This window comes from Procambarus clarkii, chromosome 80 (genome assembly GCF_040958095.1).
Source record: "Procambarus clarkii isolate CNS0578487 chromosome 80, FALCON_Pclarkii_2.0, whole genome shotgun sequence".
NCBI lineage: Eukaryota > Metazoa > Arthropoda > Malacostraca > Decapoda > Cambaridae > Procambarus > Procambarus clarkii.
This window is the reverse complement of record NC_091229.1, coordinates 13,685,422-13,709,048: the sequence shown is the minus strand read 5'-3', so window position 1 is coordinate 13,709,048 and position 23,627 is coordinate 13,685,422. Positions and strand designations below refer to the sequence as shown.

The 23,627-nt window shown below is 41.9% G+C and overlaps 1 protein-coding gene across 1 annotated transcript in view; it reads left to right on the top strand.

Moving 5' to 3' along the window:
• LOC138357758 (integrin alpha-IIb-like) overlaps positions 1-23,627 on the top strand; it is a 148,422-nt gene that overhangs the window by 55,097 nt on the left and 69,698 nt on the right. Inside the window, exons 8-11 of the mRNA XM_069314765.1 lie at positions 1,509-1,600; positions 6,712-6,848; positions 8,535-8,704; positions 16,931-17,070. Of these exons, the coding sequence (XP_069170866.1) occupies positions 1,509-1,600; positions 6,712-6,848; positions 8,535-8,704; positions 16,931-17,070 (539 nt within the window). The remainder of the gene's footprint in view (positions 1-1,508; positions 1,601-6,711; positions 6,849-8,534; positions 8,705-16,930; positions 17,071-23,627) is intronic.

Sequence of the window (23,627 nt, the reverse complement as noted above, 5' to 3'; positions counted from 1 at the left end):
CCCTCAACACCCGGCGTCACCAACGCCATCAACACAACACAGCGTCCCCAACGCCCTCAGCACAACACACACGGCGTCCCCAACGCCCTCAACACAACACACGGCGTCCCCAACGCCATCAACACAACACACGGCGTCCCCAACGCCCTCAACACCCGGCGTCACCAACGCCATCAACACAACACCCGGCGTCCCCAACGCCCTCAGCACAACACACACGGCGTCCCCCAACACCATTACCACCACAGGCATGTGCCTTGCGCCAGAGCGCATCAAAACACCACGAGACGTCACCACCAATAACACCACCAATAAGTAACCAGACGCCACACACACTCCCTTTTCTCTCGTAATCCATTAATTACCTGACTAACACCCTGACTAACACTCTTGTTGATAAGTAACTTGTTGATAAGTAACTTGTTGACAAGTAACTTGTTGACAAGTAACTTGTTGACAAGTAACTTGTTGACAAGTAACTTGTTGACAAGTAACTTGTTGACAAGTAACTTGTTGATAAGTAACTTGTTGATAAGTAACTTGTGACTGCATGAAACATCAGTTCAGCTGGTACATCACAGGACCATCATTAATACATATCCAGTACGGAGTACATGTGTCTGAGGATATTTGATGTTGGATGACCAGCCAACATTACCAAATCAGCTGAGACCATTTTAAATAATAACCAACACATCTGTAGCAGTACTACTAACTATTTAATTATAGTTTAGTACATAAATTTATATCAACTGTTTCATTACGGTGTGATAAACTGAATTATAAACCCCCCCCCCAAAAAAAAAATGTATGAAGGGAAGTTAACTGGTGATATTATAAGATAAAATACAGTCTATCTTTCTTTCTCTCTCTCTCTCTCTCTCACTCTCTCTCTCTCTCTCTCTCTCTCTCTCTCTCTCTCTCTCTCTCTCTCTCTCTCTCTCTCTCTCTCTCTCTCTCTCTCTCTCTCTCTCTCTCTCTCTCTCTCTCTCTCTCTCTCTCTCTCTCTCTCTCTCTCTCTCTCTCTCTCTCTCTCCCTCTCTATCTCTCTGTCTCTCTGTGTCTCTCTCTCTCTCTCTCTCTCTCTCTCTCTCTCTCTCTCTCTCTCTCTCTCTCTCTCTCTCTCTCTCTCTCTGTCTCTCTGTCTTTCTCTCTGTCTCTGTCTCTCTGTCTCTCTCTCTGTCTCTCTCTCTCTCTCTCTCTCTCTCTCTCTCTCTCTCTCTCTCTCTCTCTCTCTCTCTCTCTCTCTCTGTCTCTCCTCTTTTCTCTCCATGTTTAATTGCTCTCTTCTTCTTTCCTGTTTCCATCTTCTGTTCCCTCATTAGCATGTTTCCTCAAGCTAACATTCCCTAACACTTATGATTTCTACCTGGAACACACCTTGCTCTCTTCTGACTCACGTATCCTAACAGTCCGACCCTTAAATTTTAAACCGACCAACCTTAACAGATTCTATCTCTCACTAACCCACCCACTTCCACTAATTCTGCCCTGTTCACTGCCTGCAGACTTGGCCGTGGGCGCCCCACAGCACTCTGGAGGAGGCGCCGTCTTCATCTTCCTAGGGTCCAACACAGGCATCAGGGCCACGCCATCTCAGGTACGTCTTCAGACTCGTGTAAGGGTCAGTCAGGAAGACAATTAGAGAAACAGATCTACGAGCTTAACAGGTACATATAGAACATCAAGAACAGCTCACTTAATCTACCAACTACTAACTATGAGGGACTTTAACCAAGGAAAGAGAGACTGGAGTCAAGGAACGTCTTGACTAGTTTGCTTAGACTCGGTTCTCCCCTAAAATAAACACTATATTGATAATATAAGCTTGTGTGACACTGTAGGATCTCTTCATCTTATTTGGCCTTGGTCAATATACTTGATCACAAGTTAGAGTGAGGGAGGAATGCAATGAAGAAAACATATGTGCATATCAGGAAGAAGAATTTGGAAGAATGAGGAATTCTTTGGAAAGTATAATACGGGATAATGAACTTAGGAAACATGGTCATACAACAACCTGTCTTCCTACAAAGAACGTCGTATTTCGATTGTATGCGTTACGTAAGGCCAAAACTTGTTGTACTAGAAAATGGAAGCAGCTCACAAAAGTGATACACTGTCTCATTTTCTGTTTTGGGTTCTCTGGTAGGTTAGGAGAGGACACTTTAAATTGACCGTTTTCTTGACGTTGGGAAACCTTAAGAGGATGTGCTGCATACAAGGCATAATGGTATGCTACTGAGTGACCAGAAGCCTGTTAGGCTTATTGAGGTTCCTTAGAGTGCTCAGAATAACTAGCAGACGATGCAACCCACAGCAGTTAGCATGTTTACGCATCAGGCTTCGACCGGCTCATGCTCGAAATTGACCCTAAAAATGAACCACCATCATGGCATTCCTCCCTCTCCTGTAAAACCACCAATAGTAAAAACAGGCAAAGGCTGGCTCCTCCATTACTCCGGTATACATGTGCAGCAGTACTTCCCTCCCACTATGTATGTCTAGCAGCAAGAAGAGATCGCTACCGCACCCAAACCGAGAACCCTCTGACACAGCACCATCAAAACGGGGGAAGAGAAATGAGGCAAAAACCCCAAAAAGTTAATAAAATTTGCTCCTTCTCCCTGGCAATAACGAGACACAGTGTTGCCAAGACACCAGTGGTCAGTTGACTCCCTCGCATGGTTTCCACAGGCGGCAGGTTCCGGTAAACAGAAAGTCAGGTGAAAGGAAAAGGTATCCAAACGTTTGTCTTGCCGATAGAATCGAATCTGTAACCTTTCAAATCGAACATGATTATTTTCAGATAACATTTATTTATAGGATTTAAATAGTAGTGATTTGAAGATGATTAAGTGTTACTTTGCTATGATTAAATTCTTAGTTAAAAAGGGCTTGTGACGTCACGATGTCCACATCACTTAGCTGATTAAGCGATCTGTGGTTGGTGGACGCCACATGTGGCTGTTGAGTCTATAAATAACCTATCACGCCCAATGAGGCCATTTTCCACGTGATCCCTGTAGATGTTTTGGGGGAAACTGACTTGTGAGATTTATATTTATTTAGTTTATATCAATTTATATAGTAATTTATATTTTATGTTAATTTATATTTTTCGATTGCAAACTATGATGTTTAAAGTGGACTTTATGATTGAAAAAATCCAACAAATTGCTTCCTTACACATTCTTGGGGTTTATAGTTTATATATAGTTATTAATTAGTAGACATTCACCTCAGTAGTAGATTACATATATTAGTAATTAAATGGGGGACCTTATCTTGTATGGCTGATTTTGGCCTAGACAACCAGTATGAACACGGGTGAACAACCAGAATGAACACGGGTGAACCAACACTCCTCATGGTTGAGGCAGGCATCAACACCTGTACAGGTGTACTAGGTAACTAGTGTTAATTCTTCCTCTTCAATTACACCTGTCAAAGGGCACACAATAATAGTAATAACCTAATATAACAGCTGTATCAGGGCAAATATTGTATATTAATTCAAATAAAGAGATGAGACTATTGCTTACCCTATTTTGTGTCTCGATTCTTGTGCTAACTGACATTCTTAAATCTAATATTAATGACCGAATTACATATGCTAGATAGTAATGGAACCGGAAGCAGAACTCTTTCCTTATTGTGGACGGAGTTGGTGTTGATAATGGAAGCACTTTACTCTCAATGACACTGTTCAAGGCAGTTTCTGTGGATCTTGAAGTGAGCTCCACGTGAGACTTTGTTGATAAATTTAATAATGGCGACGGACTCTCTGAGGCCTCCCTCCCACTGACGCCTTGGCTGTATTGTCCAGATGTCATCAAGAAGTGGTAGAGGGCCCAGTTTTACTCTATTTTAGTATTAATAATTAAGTTGATTCAAAGGAAATGTTTGTATGATGTTTACAGTCCAAAAACTGATCTACTAAGGAGGTTTCCCTTTATTTAGCTGGTGAATTTAATAGGGTCATATGGCAATGGTATCCCCCATTTTCTGCCGAGGAAAATTCCACTGTGCCACGTCTTCTATGAGTAATTAAAGCACTATTTCTAGGGTTAATTTGTTATTACAAGACAGCAGCAATATTATCTGCATATTGTATTGAATGTTAGTAAATGGTGTCGGGTTTTCCGACAGATGTATGATGTAGCTACATAAATACATATTATTTTAGATTGATATATGTTTGTGGCAGAACTTTTCTGCAGTCGTCAGGAGAACTATAGATATTATAATATTCTCAGTAGAACCGTGTAATATTATGGTATTGTAAGGATTTTCATTTAATCTATTTATTATGCACCCCATACCCATCCAGTGGGCAGTGGTAGAAAGGTTTACAGAGGCACGCTTCGTTTAGCTAAGCAAGTGACAATCTTGTGAAGCTAATTACAGTTGCCATTTTATATTCAGCAACTCGGAATAAAAAGTTCCAAGTAGCACAGGCTTTGGTGAGCCCGTAATGGACTTACCTGGCACAGGAGCGGGGCTGTAACTCTGAGCTAATTACATAATTGTAAATATGACATACCAATGGAAGTCTATGATTAGTGAGGTGGTGACAGTACTGTGTATGTTTAGGGGTGATCCTGAGTAGCATGGGTTTGAATCCTGGTCGGTTCATTTATAAGAGTTCCTAGTGACACATGTACATATATACACATGCATATGTATACATACATGTACTCAAATACATATACACATTAATAATATTTTTATATCACAAGATGATCACAACAGTCACTATACAAGGCACTTTACATCTATGGTGAGTCAGTCACACAGTTACTAGTCTTGCTCCACACCCACCCAACTGGGCGGCAGCTTTACAGTCATGTGCTCCACACCCACCCAACTGAGCGGCAGCTTTACAGTCATGTGCTCCACACCCACCCAACTGGGCGGCAGCTTTACAGTCATGTGCTCCACACCCACCCAACTGGGCGGCAGCTTTACAGTCATGTGCTCCACACCCACCCAACTGGGCGGCAGCTTTACAGTCATGTGCTCCACACCCACCCCCACTGAGCGGCAGCTTTACAGTCATGTGCTCCACACCCACCCAACTGGGCGGCAGCTTTACAGTCATGTGCTCCACACCCACCCAACTGGGCGGCAGCTTTACAGTCATGTGCTCCACACCCACCCCCACTGAGCGGCAGCTTTACAGTCATGTGCTCCACACCCACCCCACTGAGCGGCAGCTTTACAGTCATGTGCTCCACACCCACCCCACTGAGCGGCAGCTTTACAGTCATGTGCTCCACACCCACCCCACTGAGCGGCAGCTTTACAGTCATGTGCTCCACACCCACCCCACTGAGCGGCAGCTTTACAGTCATGTGCTCCACACCCACCCCACTGAGCGGCAGCTTTACAGTCATGTGCTCCACACCCACCCCACTGAGCGGCAGCTTTACAGTCATGTGCTCCACACCCACCCCACTGAGCGGCAGCTTTACAGTCATGTGCTCCACACCCACCCCACTGAGCGGCAGCTTTACAGTCATGTGCTCCACACCCACCCCACTGAGCGGCAGCTTTACAGTCATGTGCTCCACACCCACCCCACTGAGCGGCAGCTTTACAGTCATGTGCTCCACACCCACCCCACTGGGCGGCAGCTTTACAATCATGTGCTCCACACCCACCCCACTGAGCGGCAGCTTTACAGTCATGTGCTCCACACCCACCCCACTGAGCGGCAGCTTTACAGTCATGTGCTCCACACCCACCCAACTGGGCGGCAGCTTTACAGTCATGTGCAGGCTGCACCTACAATAAGCAAACTTCGGATACTTCGCTAAGATTCCTGGCAGTACATCATTATGAATGAAGTTTTTACACATTTTTTGGACCTCATTGATGGTGTTATCTATAAATTCTGCGTTTTTTACATTCCTTGATAATGACGTAAAGTATGCGAATTGTTCGGCTGATACCGTATTATACTATGACATCGTCAAGAGAACCATATACTGTTATGATATCCTCAGGAGAACCGAATTATGGTATGATATCGTCAGGAGAATTGTATACTATTATGCTATCCTCAGGAGAACCATATTGTGATATAATATCGTCAAGAGAACTGTATTATGTTATGAAATCGTGAGAACCGTATTATGATATCCTCAGAAGAACCATATTATGTTATGATATCACGAGGAGAACTGTATTATGCTATGATATCAGGAGAACCGTATTATGATATTGTCAGGATAACCATATTATGCTATGATATCGTCAGGAGAACAGTATTATGCTATGATATTGTCAGGATAACCGTATTATGCTATGATATCGTCAGGAGAACAGTATTATGCTATGATATCGTCAGGAGAACAATATTATGCTATGATATCGTCAGGAGAACAGTATTATGCTATGATATCGTCAGGAGAACAATATTATGCTATGATATCGTCAGGAGAACAATATTATGCTATGATATTGTCAGGAGAACAATATTATGCTATGATATCGTCAGGAGAACAATATTATGCTATGATATCGTCAGGAGAACAGTATTATGATATGATATTGTCAGGATAACCGTATTATGCTATGATATCGTCAGGAGAACAGTATTATGCTATGATATCGTCAGGATAACCGTATTATGCTATGATATCGTCAGGAGAACAATATTATGCTATGATATCGTCAGGAGAAACATTTACTATTGCCATTCAGATGTTACAGCCGACGCCTAAGTTCTCCTTAAGCGGAGGGTTCGGATACAGCCTAGCCGGTGGCAGAGACGGGGATGGCAACGGGTATCCGGACCTCCTGGTAGGGGCGCCGCTCTCCGACGCTGCCTTCTTCTTCAGGTAAGTCCTCTTACCTTCTTCAGGTAAGTCCTCTTACCTTCTTCAGGTAAGTCCTCTTACCTTCTTCAGGTAAGTCCTCTTACCTTCTTCAGGTAAGTCCTCTTACCTTCTTCAGGTAAGTCCTATTATCTTCCCGAGGTTGACCTCAATGTTTCTCTGCAGGTCTTAGTGTACTCACTACCCCTCACCTTGCGATAAGCCACCCCATATAGGGATACCTCGTTTTCAACGCGTCCTCTATAGTCATAATCTTTCAAAGTTAAGTTCTTATACCTTGAGGTTACCTTGAGGTGCTTCCGGGGCTTAGCATCCCTGCGGCTCGGTCTTCGACCAGGCCTCCTGACCAGGCCTTATTGCTAGATAACGTGCCAGCGAGCCTGAGGCACTGGGACTCAGCAACTTTATCGGTTTGTTAGCTTTGCATTTTGCCGCACACAAAAGAACAATACACTGAATGTCTCATCTGCTTCGGTTCCAAAATTATTGTCTTCGGATTCATTACTTCTCTCAACAACTTTGGTATTATAACTATTTCAGATTCGCCAATGAAAAGTTGAGAATTTTCACCCGGATTCCAGAAGGCGTTTCTATATTCACTCACATCGAAATTTTGAGTCCAATATGTCTTTATATTGAGTGATCGGTTTTGGGTGCAGTTTTAACATAGGTCTTATAAACTGTTCTAACATGAGTGTCTTGAGTGCAGTTTTAACATACATTTATTTGCTTTGCAACTTTTAAGTATTGGATAAGTTTAAGTAAGCCTCATTAATTTTGATTTAGAGTTATGCTCTTTCATTCCTTTTGCGACACTCAAAAAATTATTTTGAGAAACGGAAGAATTTGAGTTTAAAGGCCTAAAGCAGCCTATAGCGAGTTCACAGGGCTCGGCAGTTCAGTTCCATTTTTGAGAGGAGGTATTCTACTTTTCTTTTAACTCGATTTCGTCTCATAAGCTTTGTTTTTCTGTGTCCCCCTTTCTCTGGTACTTATTAACCGACCCTGCAGAGGCTGAGTTACAGGTAATTACTGAACATTGCGGGATACACCTAAAGGGGAGACTAGGCTTGAGCACATTTCTGCAGACGCTGTGAGACGGTTCTGGAACTGTGTGTCATTTCCGTTCATCAAGACCATTTGTCCAAAACGTTTGTGAGATCCTGCAGTACCACTCGCAGTTTAATGCCATGACCGAGGTGCCTGAATTAGTCTATAAGTATTATAAGGTATCCTAATGCATTTAATTTTGTTTGAGAGGTCCGAAGAAGGATAGTTGAGTGGTGTATATGCGCTGCACTGGACGTGGAGTTTATTTCCGTGGGTGAAGAGTTATTGCCAACCTACTCAGCAAGATTAAGACGCCCTGCTAAGGTTCCGAAGCCAGTTGAGTGTGAAACTGCTGATTGCAGAGGTTCGTCAGAATGAGCTCTGCACTCTACCCACCCCCCATTACTTTTTCTGGGGATATTGTAGGAAGCAGGAACTCCAGGAAGCTCCCGTAGTCTGTTGCCACGTGCTGCAATCTGGGAGAGCATGCAACATCACCCACCTGTTGCACTCACTCACATGTTACATCCACCTGTTGCATTCATCCACCTTTTGCACTGACCCGCCTGCTGTAATCACCTTCCCCTGTTGCACTCATCCACCTGAAGCGCCCTGATTCCTGTCTGACGTGGCCCGCAGGACGGCGCCCGTGCTGCGATTGCATGTGTGGAGCTTCGAGTTCAGTGTGAAGCAGGTGGATCTGCAGGAGAGGACGTGTCTGGAGCAGGGAGAGACGTGGGCACGGCGCGTCTGCTTCCACCTCCGTGTCCAGCTCCGTGTTGTGGGCGGGCCGGACCGATTCGAAATTGGTAAGTGTATTAGACCACATCTTGGGGAATAGGGGCAAAGAGACCTGTTTTATGTATGTATGTATGTATGTATGTATGTATGTATGTATGTATGTATGTATGTATGTATGTATGTATGTATGTATGTATGTATGTATGTATGTGTGTGTGTGTGTGTGTACTCACCTATTTGTGTCTGCAGGATTGAGCATTGACTCTTGGCTCCCGCCTTTCGAGCCATCGGTTGTTTACAGCAATGACTCCGGTCCTATTTCCCTGTAACACCACTATAAATATAAACTGAAAATTAAAAACATTAATAATGTAAACCTGCTAAAACTGTACACCATATATTACAGTACCACTAATGGTTTACACTGGAACCAAAGGTATTAAACACGGAAATGCTACACAGGATTAATTACGCTGCCACCATCTGCCTTATCCATTTACTATATCAAGCAACAAGGCAAGAAACATTGCTTGACTTGGAGAGTACTCTTTCTTTAACTTGTCAATAATTATGGGACGGTTGTTAGCAAATTATATCAGAAGCTACGGGGATTCAACAATTGACACAGATGGGAAGTTTAACATGAGTTTATTGAGAATAAATTTTGCTATTCACCACTATAAAATCCTACTTTAACACTGGCAATACTGGCAATTGTTACGGGATCCAGACATGGAAAATGTATCAAACATCACACACATTACCTTAATTAAGACCACTCTCTGCCTCTCAGTCGGGTGGATTCACTCTGTCTCCTGAGGCTCACCTGCAGCCTCACTGACCTGCAGCCTCTCCAGCACTCTCTCCTAACTATCATACTGGGGTATATATACAACTGAATCAGAAGGGGGGGGGGGCGTTTTACACTGTTGTGGGAAAGTCTGGTGTGTACCTGTTCCCAGCTGATTCAGCCAACTTGGTCAGCACATCAGGGCGTCTGCTTCTCATGATGTACAAAAAAGCAATCAAGATGTATCATTAAGTTGTTTGCCAAGACCATCAGGATTATTAATAAACAGGAACAAGCTGACTAGGGAGGAGCCAGAAAATATTTCAATTAACTCTAGCTGAATCTGAGGTTACAGGCTGATCTTACCTGGACGTTCCTATGGTGAGTCATGGGTGCACTCTCCAGGCGTTACATCCCTATCATATCTAGTTTTAAAATTATGAATAGAGTTTGCTTCCACAACCTGCTCCTTAAGTGCATTCCATTTTTCCACTACTCTCACGCTAAAAGAAAACTTCCTAACATCTCTGTGACTCATTTGAGTTTCCAGCTTCCACCTATGTCCCCTCGTTCTGTTACTATTTCGTGTGAACATTTCGTCTATGTCCACTCTGTCAATCCCCCTGAATATTTTATACATTCCTATCATATCATCCCTCTCCCTTCTTTTTTCTAGTGTCGTAAGGCTCAGGCGCTCTTCATTCCCCATCCCTCGTAATGTTGGGACGAGTCTCGTTGCAAACCTCTGAACCTTTTCCAGTTTTCTTGTATGTTTCTTCAGGTGGAAACTCCATGATGGGGCGCCATACTCTAAGACTGGCTTCATGTAGGCAGTGTAAAGTGTCCTAAATGTCTCCTTACTTAGGTTTCTGAATGATGTTCTTATTTTTACCAGTGTAGAGTATGCTGCTGTCGATATCCTATTTATATGTGCCTCAGGAGTTTCATTAGGTGTTACATCCACGCCCAGGTCTCTTTCTGGCATCATCACAGGTAGGCAGTTCCCCTTCATTGTGTACTGTCCCTTTGGTCTCCTATCACCTAGTCCCATTTCCATTACTTTACATTTGCTCGTGTTGAACTCCAGTAGCCATTTCTCTGATCATCTCTGTAACCTATTCAAGTCCTCTTGGAGGATCTTACAATCCTCATCTGTCACAACTCTTCTCATCAACTTTGCATCATCCGCAAACATCGATATGTAGGATTCTACTCCTGTAAACATGTCGTTAACGTATATTAGAAACAGAATTGGTCCTAACACCGATCCTTGAGGTACTCCACTCGTTACTGTTCGCCAGTCTGACTTCTCGCCCCTTACCGTAACTCTCTGGCTCCTTCTTGTTAGGTAGTTCCTTACCCATGCTAAGGCCTTTCCGCTTACTCCCACCTGCTTTTCAAGTTTAAATAGCAGTCACATGTGTGGTACTGTATCAAAGGTTTTTTGGCAGTCCAGAAATATGAAGTCTGCCCAACCATCTGTCTTGTCTTATCCTCGTTATTTTATCATAGAATTCCAAAAGGTTTGTTAGGCAAGATCTCCCTTTCCAGAACCCATGTTGATGTTTGTTTACAAACCTAACGTTCTCTAGGTGTGCAACAAGCCTTTGCCTAATTATTCTTTCAAGTATTTTACAGAGGATGCTTGTCAGTGATACAGGTCTGTAGTTAAGTGCCTCCTCCATATTACCTTTCTTGAAAATCGGTTCATTTGCCCTCTTCCACCAATTGGGTAATTCTTCTGACATAAATGATTCATTAAAGATCCTTGCCAGAGGCATGCTGAGGGGTCTCTGCTGCCTCTTTTAGTATCCACGGGGATACTTTGTCTGGTCCAACCGATTTAGTTGCATCCAGTATTGTCAACTGTTTCATTACCTCCTCTGCTGTCACCTCTATATCTGATAGTCTTTCATCTAGGGTACTCAGGGAGCTACTCAGGCTCGGTTGTGAACACTCCATGGAAACTGGCATTTAGTGCCTCGCAGATTTCCTTGTCACTTTCTGTATATACCCACTCTGTTTTCCTTAGTCTTATCACTTGGTCGTTCACCGACATATTTCTTCTTATATGGCTGTGTAGTAAATTAGGTTGCTTTTTCGCTTTGATTACAATATCGTTCTCATAATTTCTTTCCGATGTTCGTCTTATCTTAATGTAATCGTTTCTAGCTCTGTTTCATCTAATCTTGTTGTCCTCTGTCCTTTGTCTTCTGTACTTCCTCCACTCCCTCCTGTTTCTCAGTTTTGCTTCCTGACACTGTCTATTAAATCATAGGTTATTATATTCCCTCTTGCTTTTTTTTCCATTACTGTTGGTATAAATCTCTCTTCGGCCTCCTTGCATTTCCGTGTGACTAGGTCCATCATCTCTTGGACTGTTTTTCCTGTAATTTTGTCCTCTCACTGCACTCCTCCTAGATAGTCCTTTATCCTCCTGTTGTCCCCTTTCCTGTAGTCAACTCTCCTTTCCCAGACCTCTTGCCCCATGGTCACAAGTTTAAGTTCCATCATGTAGTCAGAGACTAAGACACAATGGTCATTGGGCCCCCTAGAGGTATTTCAGGTTCCAATTCTCGATGTCTTCTACGTTCTGGGTGAAAATAAGGTCTAATAGGCTCAGTGTATTCCGTCCTCTTTCCCTTGAGTCTTCCTTCACATGTTGTGTTAGGAAATTCCTGTTTATAACATTTACTAGCTTTTCTCCCCACGTTTCTTCGCCGCCATGGGGATTCCTCGATTCCCAATTTACCTCTCCATGATTTAGGTCCCCCATGACCAGCAGTTTCGCTCTCATTCTGTGAGCTAATGTTGCTGCCCTCTGCAGTTCATCTATACATGCCTTGTTGTTGTCATCATACTCCTTCCTTGGTCTTCTACTGTTTGGTGGGGGATTGTAGATTACCAAGATCTCAATCTTCCTCCTATCTGCTGTCAGAGTTCCATGTATGGAGCTTGAGCTCTCATTGGTACCCCGATTTTCCAGGTCTTCAAACTTCCACTTCCGCTGTGTGTGTGTGTGTGTGTGTGTGTGTGTGTGTGTGTGTGTGTGTATGTGTGTGTGTGTGTGTGTGTGTGTGTGTGTGTGTGTGTGTGTGTGTGTGTGTGTGTGTGTGTGTGTGTGTGTGTGTGTGTGTGTGTGTGTGTGTGTGTGTGTGTGTGTGTAATAATTACTCTAGAATCGCTGATCTAGAACAGGAACTTATATGTTTTTTTGTGTAGCGTTGTTGGTTGGGTATTGCCAGGCACCTTGAAAGCGATTAATGTGGTCTTGTCTACATATTGAGATCATTGAGGCTTGGGACTGACAGTCCCCAAGTAATGGTAAAGACGAAATTACCTTCTGTCAAAGTGTTTCGTGTGTTGTCGGCAGAGTTTTTAATGGTGAAGTCGGCGATTTTCTTACTCCGGTATACGGTGAACTATATTTTCTGTTTAGTATTGTTCAGTGGTCACGATTTGGTCACTTGAGTCTTTCGTGACCTTTTCCTCCGTTGAAAACAAGTTTCGCTTTTAGCAGTCAAACACTACTAGCTTTAAGGCTCATGTCAGTTCCTTTAGTATATACTGAAGTGTGAAAGCCAACATTCCTTTCCGAGACTGTTACATCCAGGAAAGGCAGATTACCTCCTCTGTCGATCTCGTAAGTGAACCTGAGCACGGTATTTGACTCGAAAATTTATTTTAGATGTTGCAAGCATTCTGTGTCGGGTGCCTATAAGAAGATGTCATCAACATACCTACAGTAGACATCAAGTCTAAGATCAACAAACACTTTCTTCTGAATGTTACCCATATTATAATTCGCAAAATGAACAACGAGAGGAATCTCCCATGGTGACTCTACCTATTTTATTGTACATAAAACCATCAGGGGATCGGGAAACATACTCACGGGGACATACTTCGTACAGTTGCGTTAAGTATAAGTTGTGGGATGTCAGGAGCAATCTGGATCGCAGTAAACTTTACGCAATACCATTCCAATGGTATCCTTACAATATTTACATGGCCACGCTGGTCAACAGGGATTCAACACCCAGAGAAGATCTAATTGTGAATATCACAGACATTGGGCATTAGTAGGCTGGCTGTTCATGGTACATATGGAGTCACTAGTGATAAGATACTTCGCCATTCTGTACGCACGAAAATGTAATTGGCTAAGAACCATACGAAGTGAGTAGCTTGGTTTGTGGGTCTTGATAATCCCATGGGTACTTCCAGGGTTTTACTCTCCAGTAGCTCTTGACAGCAAAATACGTTATTCAGCTTTTCTCGTCAGGCGTAATCAAATTGTTAAACTTGTGGGTTAATTTTTTTAACATCCTTCTCTAGTGAAGAACGTATGAACTGGAAAGATTTGTGCTAAAAATCATTAATTTAATTATTTTAATTATTAAAATAATTAAAAATCATTAATTAATTACTTCACCTGGTGAAAGGTGATGCAGAGTATAGGTCTGTATATACATATGCCACCTGTCCTTAGGCTAGGTTCGTTAAAGCGGCAGCTGTCTTCCAAGACACATTCATAAATTTTAACATATATTCATTTAACAAATTCATCAATTTATGTATTAAAAATTGTTTTGCTTTCATATATGTTAATATTATTATATCAAAGTTCTATGTACAGTTAGGCATAGGTTAGGTTAGGTGTTTAGGTTCTGTTGGCGATTATTTGTATTTGAAGTACGTGGATGAAGCATTTACAGCGTTGATATTCGAGCAGAGGTCATCAGCAAAGCACTGTTCGAGAAATGTTCGAACGTCATCAGTTGTGTAGCCCGTCCTCATAAAAAAAGGCCATAGTCCATTCCATTCACCCGCCAAACCTCACAGCTACTTGACCACTATGACAAAATCACTGAGGCATTAGAGGAAAAACATAATGCAGATGTCGTATACACAGATTTTGCAAAGGCATTCGACAAATGTGACCATGGAGTGATTGCACACAAAGTGAGGTCAATAGGTATAACTGGTAAAGTAGGACGCTGGATACTCAATTTCCTGTCGAACAGAACACAAAGAGTAACAGTCAATCAAGTAAAATCGAGTCCGAGCGCAGATAAAAGCTCAGTTAAAAGCTCTGTACCTCAAGGTACAGTCCTTTCACCACTGCTGTTCCTTATTCTCATATCAGATATAGACAAAAACACAAGTCACAGCTTCGTGTCATCCTTTGCAGATGATACAAAAATCAGCATGAAAATTACCTCTGCTGAAAACATTGATAAACTACAAACAGATATTAACAAAGTTTTCGATTGGGCAGAAGAAAATAACATGATGTTTAACGGTGATAAATTCCAGGTACTCAGATACGGCAAAAATGAGGATCTTAAACATAATACAGGGTACAAAACACAATCGAATCTGCCCATAGTAGGAAAACAGCATGTCAAGGATTTGGGAATAATGATGTCCGACGACCTAACGTTTAGGGAGCATAACCAAGCAAGTATTGCGTCAGTCAGAAAAAGGATAGGATGGATTACGTGAACCTTCTAGTCCAGAGATCCCATCACAATGGTTGTACTCTTCAAATCACTTGTGTTGTTCCGTCTTGAGTACTCCTCAGTACTCACTTCCCCCTTCAGAGCAGGAGAGATTGCTAAAATTGAGGGAATACAGAGAACATATACGGCACGCATAGACGAGATAAAACACCTAAATTATTGGGATCGTCTCAAAGATTTCCAAATGTACTCATTAGAAAGGAGACGAGAGAGATACCAAATAATATACACATGGAAAATACTGGAGGGACAGGTCCCAAATCTGCACAGTAAAATACCAACGTACTGGAGTGAACGACATGGAAGAAAATGCAGAATAGAACCAGTGAAGAGCAGGGGTGCCATGGGCACAATCAGAGAACACTCTATGAACATCAGAGGTCCACGGTTGTTCAACGTCCTACCAGCGAGCATCAGAAATATTACAGGAACAACCGTGGACATCTTCAAGAGGAAACTAGATTGTTTCCTTCAAGGAGTGCCGGACCAACCGGGCTGTGGTGGGTATGTGGGCCTGCGGGCCGCTCCAAGCAACAGACTGGTGGACCAAACTCTCACAAGTCAAGTCTGGCCTCGGGCCGGGCTTGGGGGAGTAGAAGAACTCCCAGAACCCCATCAACCAGGTATCAACCAGGTAACCCTCTGTTTATGAATGAAAAACAGTTAACACACGACTCACAACTGATGACGTCTGAACCATTCCGGAACAAGTGCATCGCTGATGGTTTTTTTTGGACCACAATGCTATAAATGCTTCATGCCAAGCGGTGTCAGTATAATCAGTATAAGTGCACACCTGTTCTGTAATTTACTGTGTAATCCGATCTTTTACATTAAGCATTAATTTTAAACCACCGAGGTCCTTCTAAATCAATGCATTAGCTAGCCAGAGATTTGTCGACAAGGGACGTAGACTTGGTAGCATTTCCAAACGATGTCAGCCTTCAAATTGTAGACTTTTAGAGTACTAGCCAATCACAAGGCACTAGGTCTCTGACGTCATTACCCATAGATCCGCATGGGTGCCTGCCCAAATAGGGGCAGCAGTGTATAGCCAGGCTAGAGTAAGGTAGGACATCGGATGAACTGGTCATATTGTGTTATCCACACAATAAAGATATCGAGAAGGAATCGAAGTGTATTCTCTACAATCCCAAGTAAGAGCCTTCGCCATGTCTCCATCCAACAAGTAAACAAACAAAAATATAATCGCCAACAGAACCTAAACACCTAACCTAACCTAACACCTAACAGCAGTCTCCGTGGTGTAGTGGTAAGACACTCGCCTGGCGTTCCGCGAGCGCTATGTCATGGGTTCGTATCCTGGCCGGGGAGGATTTACTGGGCGCAATTCCTTAACTGTAGCCTCTGTTTAACGCAACAGTAAAATGTGTACTTGGATGAAAAAACGATTCTTCGCGGCAGGGGATCGTATTCCAGGGACCATAGGATTAAGGACTTGCCCGAAACGCTACGCGTACTAGTGGCTGTACAAGAATGTAACAACTCTTGTATATATCTCAAAAAAAAAAAAACCTAAGCTATGCCTAAATATGCACAATGTGCTAATATAGAATAATATTAATTTTTATTTGAGAAAATTCCTATTTTGAGTGAACAGCATGTTACAATTGATGAATGCGTCTTTAGGGTTGACCGCTGGATGTAATGGACTTAGTCTGAGGATGGGTTAGTTATAAGTCATGTGTGTAAACCGTTTTCATTTATAGACCGGTGGTTTGGCGGCTGGATTAACGAGCATTTTGCCTTTGTTGATGAAGACGGGTTGAAATTTTCCCATTAAACCTGTGAATTCTCTATTTCTCGGGACCGTGTTAAAACTAAATGTTCCTGTAGCTCACATTATCATTTTTTTCGCAATGTTATATATGTGCTTTCAAACATCAATTCCTACCACTGTTCTATGACCTGTAACCTGACATCGCCTTCGTGTTAACCACCGTGGTGGCGTTCTCCAGAGCTGGTCGTGAGAGTGGTACTGGACGCTGGTCAACCCAGGCAACGGGTTTTCTTCAAGGACTTCGTCACCCAGGTGGCTGAGACGACCATCCGCCTCCAGAACAGGATTTACCAACACGAGTACCAAGTCTATGCGGAGGTCGGTAACAGACTGAAAGTTTTTGTTGTTGAATATCCGCCTGTGTTTTCATCGTAAGCTGATGGGGTGTGTGGCGTCATGTTTCACAGTGCACAGTCTTGGGGTCATGTTTCACAGTGCACAGTCTTGGGGTCATGTTTCACAGTGCACAGTGTTGGCGTCATGTTGGGGTCATGTTGCACAGTGTTGGGGTCATGTTTCACAGTGCACAGTCTTGGGGTCATGTTGGGGTCATGTTGCACAGTGTTGGGGTCATGTTTCACAGTGTTGGGGTCATGTTTCACAGTGTTGGGGTCATGTTTCACAGTGTTGGGGTCATGTTGCATAGTGTTGGGGTCATGTTTCACAGTGTTGGGGTCATGTTTCACAGTGTTGGGGTCATGTTGCATAGTGTTGGGGTCATGTTTCACAGTGTTGGGGTCATGTTTCACAGTGTTGGGGTCATGTTTCACAGTGTTGGGGTCATGTTGCATAGTGTTGGAGTTATGTTTCACAGTGTTGGGGTCATGTTGCATAGTGTTGGAGTTATGTTTCACAGTGTTGGGGTCATGTTTCACAGTGTTGGGGTCATGTTTCACAGTGTTGGGGTCATGTTTCACAGTGTTGGGGTCATGTTTCACAGTGTTGGGATCATGTTTCACAGTGTTGGGGTCATGTTCCACAGTGTTGGGATCATGTTTCACAGTGTTGGGATCATGTTTCACAGTGTTGGGTCATGTTTCACAGTGTTGGGGTCATGTTTCACAGTGTTGGGGTCATGTTGCAGTGTTAGGGTCATGTTGCACAGTGTTGGGGGTCATGTTGCATAGTGTTTGGGTCATGTTCACAGTGTTGGGGTCATATTTCAGTTTTGTGGTCAAGTTTCACAGTGTTGGGTCATGTTTCACAGTGTTGGGGTCATGTTTCAGTGTTGGGGTCATGTTTCACTGTTGGGTCATGTTTCACAGTGTTGGGGTCATATTTCAGTGTTGTGGTCAAGTTTCACAGTGTTGGGTCATGTTTCACAGTGTTGGGGTCATGTTTCAGTGTTGGGGTCATGTTTCACTGTTGGGTCATGTTTCACAGTGTTGGGGTCATATTTCAGTGTTGTGGTCAAGTTTCACAGTGTTGGGTCATGTTTCACAGTGTTGGGGTCATGTTTCAGTGTTGGGGTCATGTTTCAGTGTTGGGTCATGTTTCACAGTGTTGGGGTCATATTTCAGTGTTGTGGTCAAGTTTCACAGTGTTGGGTCATGTTTCACAGTGTTGGGGTCATGTTTCAGTGTTGGGGTCATGTTTCACTGTTGGGTCATGTTTCACAGTGTTGGGGTCATATTTCAGTGTTGTGGTCAAGTTTCACAGTGTTGGGTCATGTTTCACAGTGTTGGGGTCATGTTTCAGTGTTGGGGTCATGTTTCACTGTTGGGTCATGTTTCACAGTGTTGGGGTCATATTTCAGTGTTGTGGTCAAGTTTCACAGTGTTGGGTCATGTTTCACAGTGTTGGGGTCATGTTTCAGTGTTGGGGTCATGTTTCAGTGTTGGGTCATGTTTCACAGTGTTGGGGTCATGTTTCAGTGTTGGGGTCATGTTTCACAGTGTTGGGTCATGTTTCACAGTGTTGGGGTCATGTTTCAGTGTTGGGGTCATGTTTTTCAGTGTTGGGGTCATGTTTCACAGTGTTGGGGTCATGTTTCAGTGTTGGGGTCATGTTTCAAAGTGTTGGATCATGTTTCACAGTGTTGGGGTCATGTTTCACAGTGTTGGGGTCATGTTTAACAGTGTTGGATCATGTTTCACAGTGTTGGGGTCATGTTTCACAGTGTTGGGATCACATTTCAGTGTTGGGGTCATGATTTACAGTGTTGGGTCATGATTTACAGTGTTGGGGTCATGATTTACAGTGTTGGGGTCATGATTTACAGTGTTGGGGTCATGATTTACAGTGTTGGGGTCACGTTTCACAGTGTTGGGTCACGTTTTACAGTGTTGGGTCACGATTCAAAGTGTTGAGTCATGTTTCAGTGTTGAATCAAGTTTCAGTGTTGGGTCATGTTTCACTGTGTTGGGGTCATGTTTCAGTGTTGGGTCATGTTTCACTGTGTTGGGGTCATGTTTCAGTGTTGGGTCATGTTTCAGTGTTGGGTCATGATTCACAGTATTGGGATCAATTTAGTGCAATGAAAATAAAATCAGTTAGAATTTGTAATAAATTTTGAGTTTTGAAAATTTTGCCTTTTTGTTGATTTTTGGTTATCTATTTATGATTAGCAGTACCCGGCCACAGCAACCTTCCCTGTCCCCCAGTCCTCCCCACCATTCCCCACTCCACTGTCCCTTCGTCCTCCCCACCATTCCCCACTCCCCCGTCCCCTCGTCCTTCCCCACCATTACCCCTCTCTTGTCCCCCAGTCCTCCCCACCGTCTCTCACTTCCGTCCCCTCGTCATCCCCATCGTTCCCCACTTCTTCGTCCGGTGCCTTTCCAAATGGTCTAATGTTCCCAACAGAAAATTGGGAACATCATGTGATCTGATGTTCCCATCACTGAAATATAAGAAAAAACAGTTAAAAAATGAAATGAAAATATGAAAAAATAAACTATACTCACGAAATGAACGGTATGGTAAACAACACAGCTCAATTCCAATGCAGTTCACACAGAAAAATTAAATCAAAATGAAAATAAATCAAAATCTATGAAAATTCAATTTATCAATGCAATTGGAAACATTGAAATGGAATTGTAACATAATTAGTATAGCATGTGTGTTGCTCTTACATGCAACAGATGGCACTGTTTTTCAAGAAAAGCATAGTTTTACCTGTCACAGGTGTGTCATCTATACTTATACTTACGAAATGAACGATATGGTAAACAGCACAGCTCAATTCCACCACAATGTCACACAAAATAATTCAATAAACCATAAAATAAATCGAAATCTATGAAAATAAAATTTATCAATGCAATCGGAAGCATTGAAATGTAATTAAATAAATAAATAAATAAATGTTTATTTAGGTAAGGTACATACATACAAGAGATTTTACAAAGTTTGTTGGATTAATAGATAGAGCTAGTACATACAATGCCTAAAGCCACTATTACGCTAAGCGCTTCGGGCAGGGAAAACAGTAATGACTAAAGCTTACTACTAATGGGTATAAAGAATAAAATGTGTTGAGAACAAATAAAAATAGAGGTAAAAGAGAGGGGAACATGGCTGAAAAAGCAGCACAAATACAATTACAAATTATTACAGACAATTACATTCAAACAGCGTTGTTTTGAAAAAAACCCAGATATGGGTTGACAACAGAGGGGTAAGGTAGGTTACAGGGAATTTATTAGGTAGTGCTTCGTTTTTATCTTAAACTGGTTGAGAGAGGTACAGTCTTTAACATGGTTGGGAAGGTCATTCCACATTCTGGGTCCCTTGATTTGAAGAGCATTTCATAAAGACTTTATTTAGCTCAGTATTTACTGTGGCATTTAGAGCAAGGGGATCAGGACTGGAGTAAATGAAGGTTGTGTCGTCAGCAAATAGAATTGGTTTGAGGTGTTGGAAGGCATTTGGAAGGTCATTAATGTAGATGAGAAAGAGGAGAGAGCCAAGTATGCTGCCCTAAGGAACACCAATGTTGATGGGTAGGGTGGGAGAAATTGTATTATTCACAGAAACATACTGGAGCCTGTCAGTAAGGTAAGATTTGAGGTATTGCAGGGAGTGTCCTCTGACTCCATAATGATGTAATTTAAGAAGAAGGTTTTGGTGGTTGACAGTGTCAAAAGCCTTACGCAGGTCCACAAATAACCCAACAGGGAACTCCTTTTTATCAAGAGCTGCGTAAATCAAGTTAATCATACTAATAAGTGCATCGTTAGTGCTTTTTTTGGGTCTGAAGCCATATTGACAAGAGCTAAGTATATTGTGTTTGGCTAGAAAAGAGTAAAGCTGCTTGTAGATTAGTTTTTCAAATATTTTTGACAAGTTAGGCAGGATTGATATAGGTCTGTAGTTGTTAACATCTGTGAGATCACCACATTTGTGGACAGGAGTTACTCTTGCTTTTTTTAGAATGTCTGGAAAGGTTTGGAGTTCAAGTGACTTGTTGAAGAGCAATGCAATAGCAGGGGCTAAAGATCTGGAGGCTTTTTTGTAAATTAAAGTTGGTATCTCCTCGAGGGCACTAGACTTGGTTTTAAGGGAAAGGATTATCTCATTGACATCAGTGGAATTAGTAGGCTTTAGGTACAGAGACTGTGGATAGTTACCTGTAAGATAGTCCTTAACATCAGTACTGGAAGATGGAATATCATTTGCAAGGGATGACCCAATGGAAGAGAAGAACCTATTGAACTCAATAGCAGAATCAGAGGCTGAAAGCTGACCAACGTTATTGGACAGGAGTGTTGGTTTGTTATTTAAAATCTTCTTTGATCCCAATATTTGTGAAATTGTGCTCCAAGTTTTTTTAATGTTGCTCTTTATTTGGGTAAATTTATCTTCATAGTATTTACTTTTGGCTCGTCTAATTATTTTAGATAGCAATAACGAGCAATTCTTTGAGAATTCTTTGGAGACGGTTCCTAACCTATACTTCTTCTCAAGGTCGTGTTTTTTGTTAATGGATTTAAGTATTCCCTTTGTAAACCAAGGATTGTTAAGCCTTTTGTTTGTGACTTGTTTTGTAAGCATAGGACAGTGGGTGTTATAAAGGCTAAGAGTTTTTTGAAGAAAAGATTGCACTGCTAGGTTGATGTCCCCTATGTTACCTAACTCGGACTCCCAGTTGACATTATCAGCAGCAGTTATAAAATTGTTTATAGCAGTTTCATTGTGCAGCCTAAAGCTTAACTCCCTTGACTCAAGAGGTGGTTTGATAATATTAGTTAAGAGAAATGTGGGGTAATGGTCTGTAGTGCTATCGGTGATTATACCTGAAGTAAGCGGAGAGGTTATGTTGGTCCAGATGTGATCAAGAGTCGTGGCAGTGCTATCAGTGATTCTAGTAGGTCTAGTGATTAAGGGTATGAGGAAGCAGGAGTTCATACAGTTGAGGAAGCTAACAGCAGTAGGGTGTTCTGGCTCGCAGAGGTCAATATTAAAGTCCCCTGCGATAATTAGGTGGTTTTTGTTCAGTCTGTTATCAAGTATTAGATTTCTAAGGTTTGAATTTAATTCAGACACATCAGTGTTAGGAATTCTATAGACTGCACCCACAGACAGGACAGACTCGGCACCCTTGACTCTGAAGCTGGCGAAGATATACTCCCCACAGCAGTCTTTAGTTCTAATTATTTTTAAGCATGTTAGTTCTTGGTGGTAGTAAAGAGCAGTGCCACCACCTCTCTGAATTTGACGACAGTTGTGAATTGCCGAGTAGTTAGGCATGTTAAAGAGTTGAGTAGTATCCTCTTTCAACCACGTTTCAGTAAGTATAATAAAAGAGAATTTGTTGTCAATAGTTTCAATCAAGGCACTAACATCATCGAAGTGTTTACCTAGGGATCTAACGTTCAAGTTGATTACATAGATATTGTGATTATCTGTTAATACATTGTTTACATCATGTGCTGTAAAATATCTGCAATTTTGATCATTGAAGTGATGATTGTCATAGATAGTGGATAAGAGGTTTAATTCTGGGTCTATACTTGTCTGCATAAAAAGGCTGTTTGCAGGAAAACAAGGCAAGAATGGCAAATTACAAAATAGAAAACAAAGAAAAAAAATAGAATAAAAATTCTAAAGTAATATAAACTTAATGGTAATTTTAAGTAAAAAAAAAAAAAAAAAAAAAAAACTTAATGGGAACTAGGAATGTAAAAAATGAACTAGAATAATTAATAACAATAGATGACCAAAAAAGTCAAAAAGCAATTATGAAATCTATAAGATGAAAAGCTTGCTTACTATACTATTATAAGTACACTATAGTTGAATACTAAAGTTACACTAAAACAAACTGAGGTAGTTTAAATAGAGATACACTCAGGAACACTGGATAATAAAGTTAATACTAGAGGACACAGGCAAAGCCAGTGTACTATGGAACATGGGAGTAAAAAGAAAAAAGACAATAATAAAGATGACAATATTATTATTATTTTTTTTAACTAAAGTTAAAACCTTTTGAAAGGAAAGGCAGAGCTAAAGTACACAAAGGTAGTTAAATGAGATTATAATTTGAATTCAGGCTATACAGCAGACATCCCACAGTCACTGAGGAAAGAATTAAGGTGAGCTTCAGTGGTTATTGAATAGGTTTTTCCAGTGTCAGTCCTCCTGACTCCTGCATTCGTGACATATTTAGTATAGCGTGCATGTTGCTACTATGTGCAACAGATGGCGCTGGTTTTTAAAAACGCATGTTTTTACCTGTCACAGGGGTGGCAGTTATATAGTAGGTATATAAAAAGACGAGCCTATTCGAATGCAACGTAGTGTCAAAATTTGAAAGCAATCGGTAAAGAGATTTCGAAGATTTCCCTCACATGAAAATCACTTGGAAAAACCCAGTTTTTCAGAAAAAGCATGTTTTTTTTAACCATCACAGACGTCACATCTATATA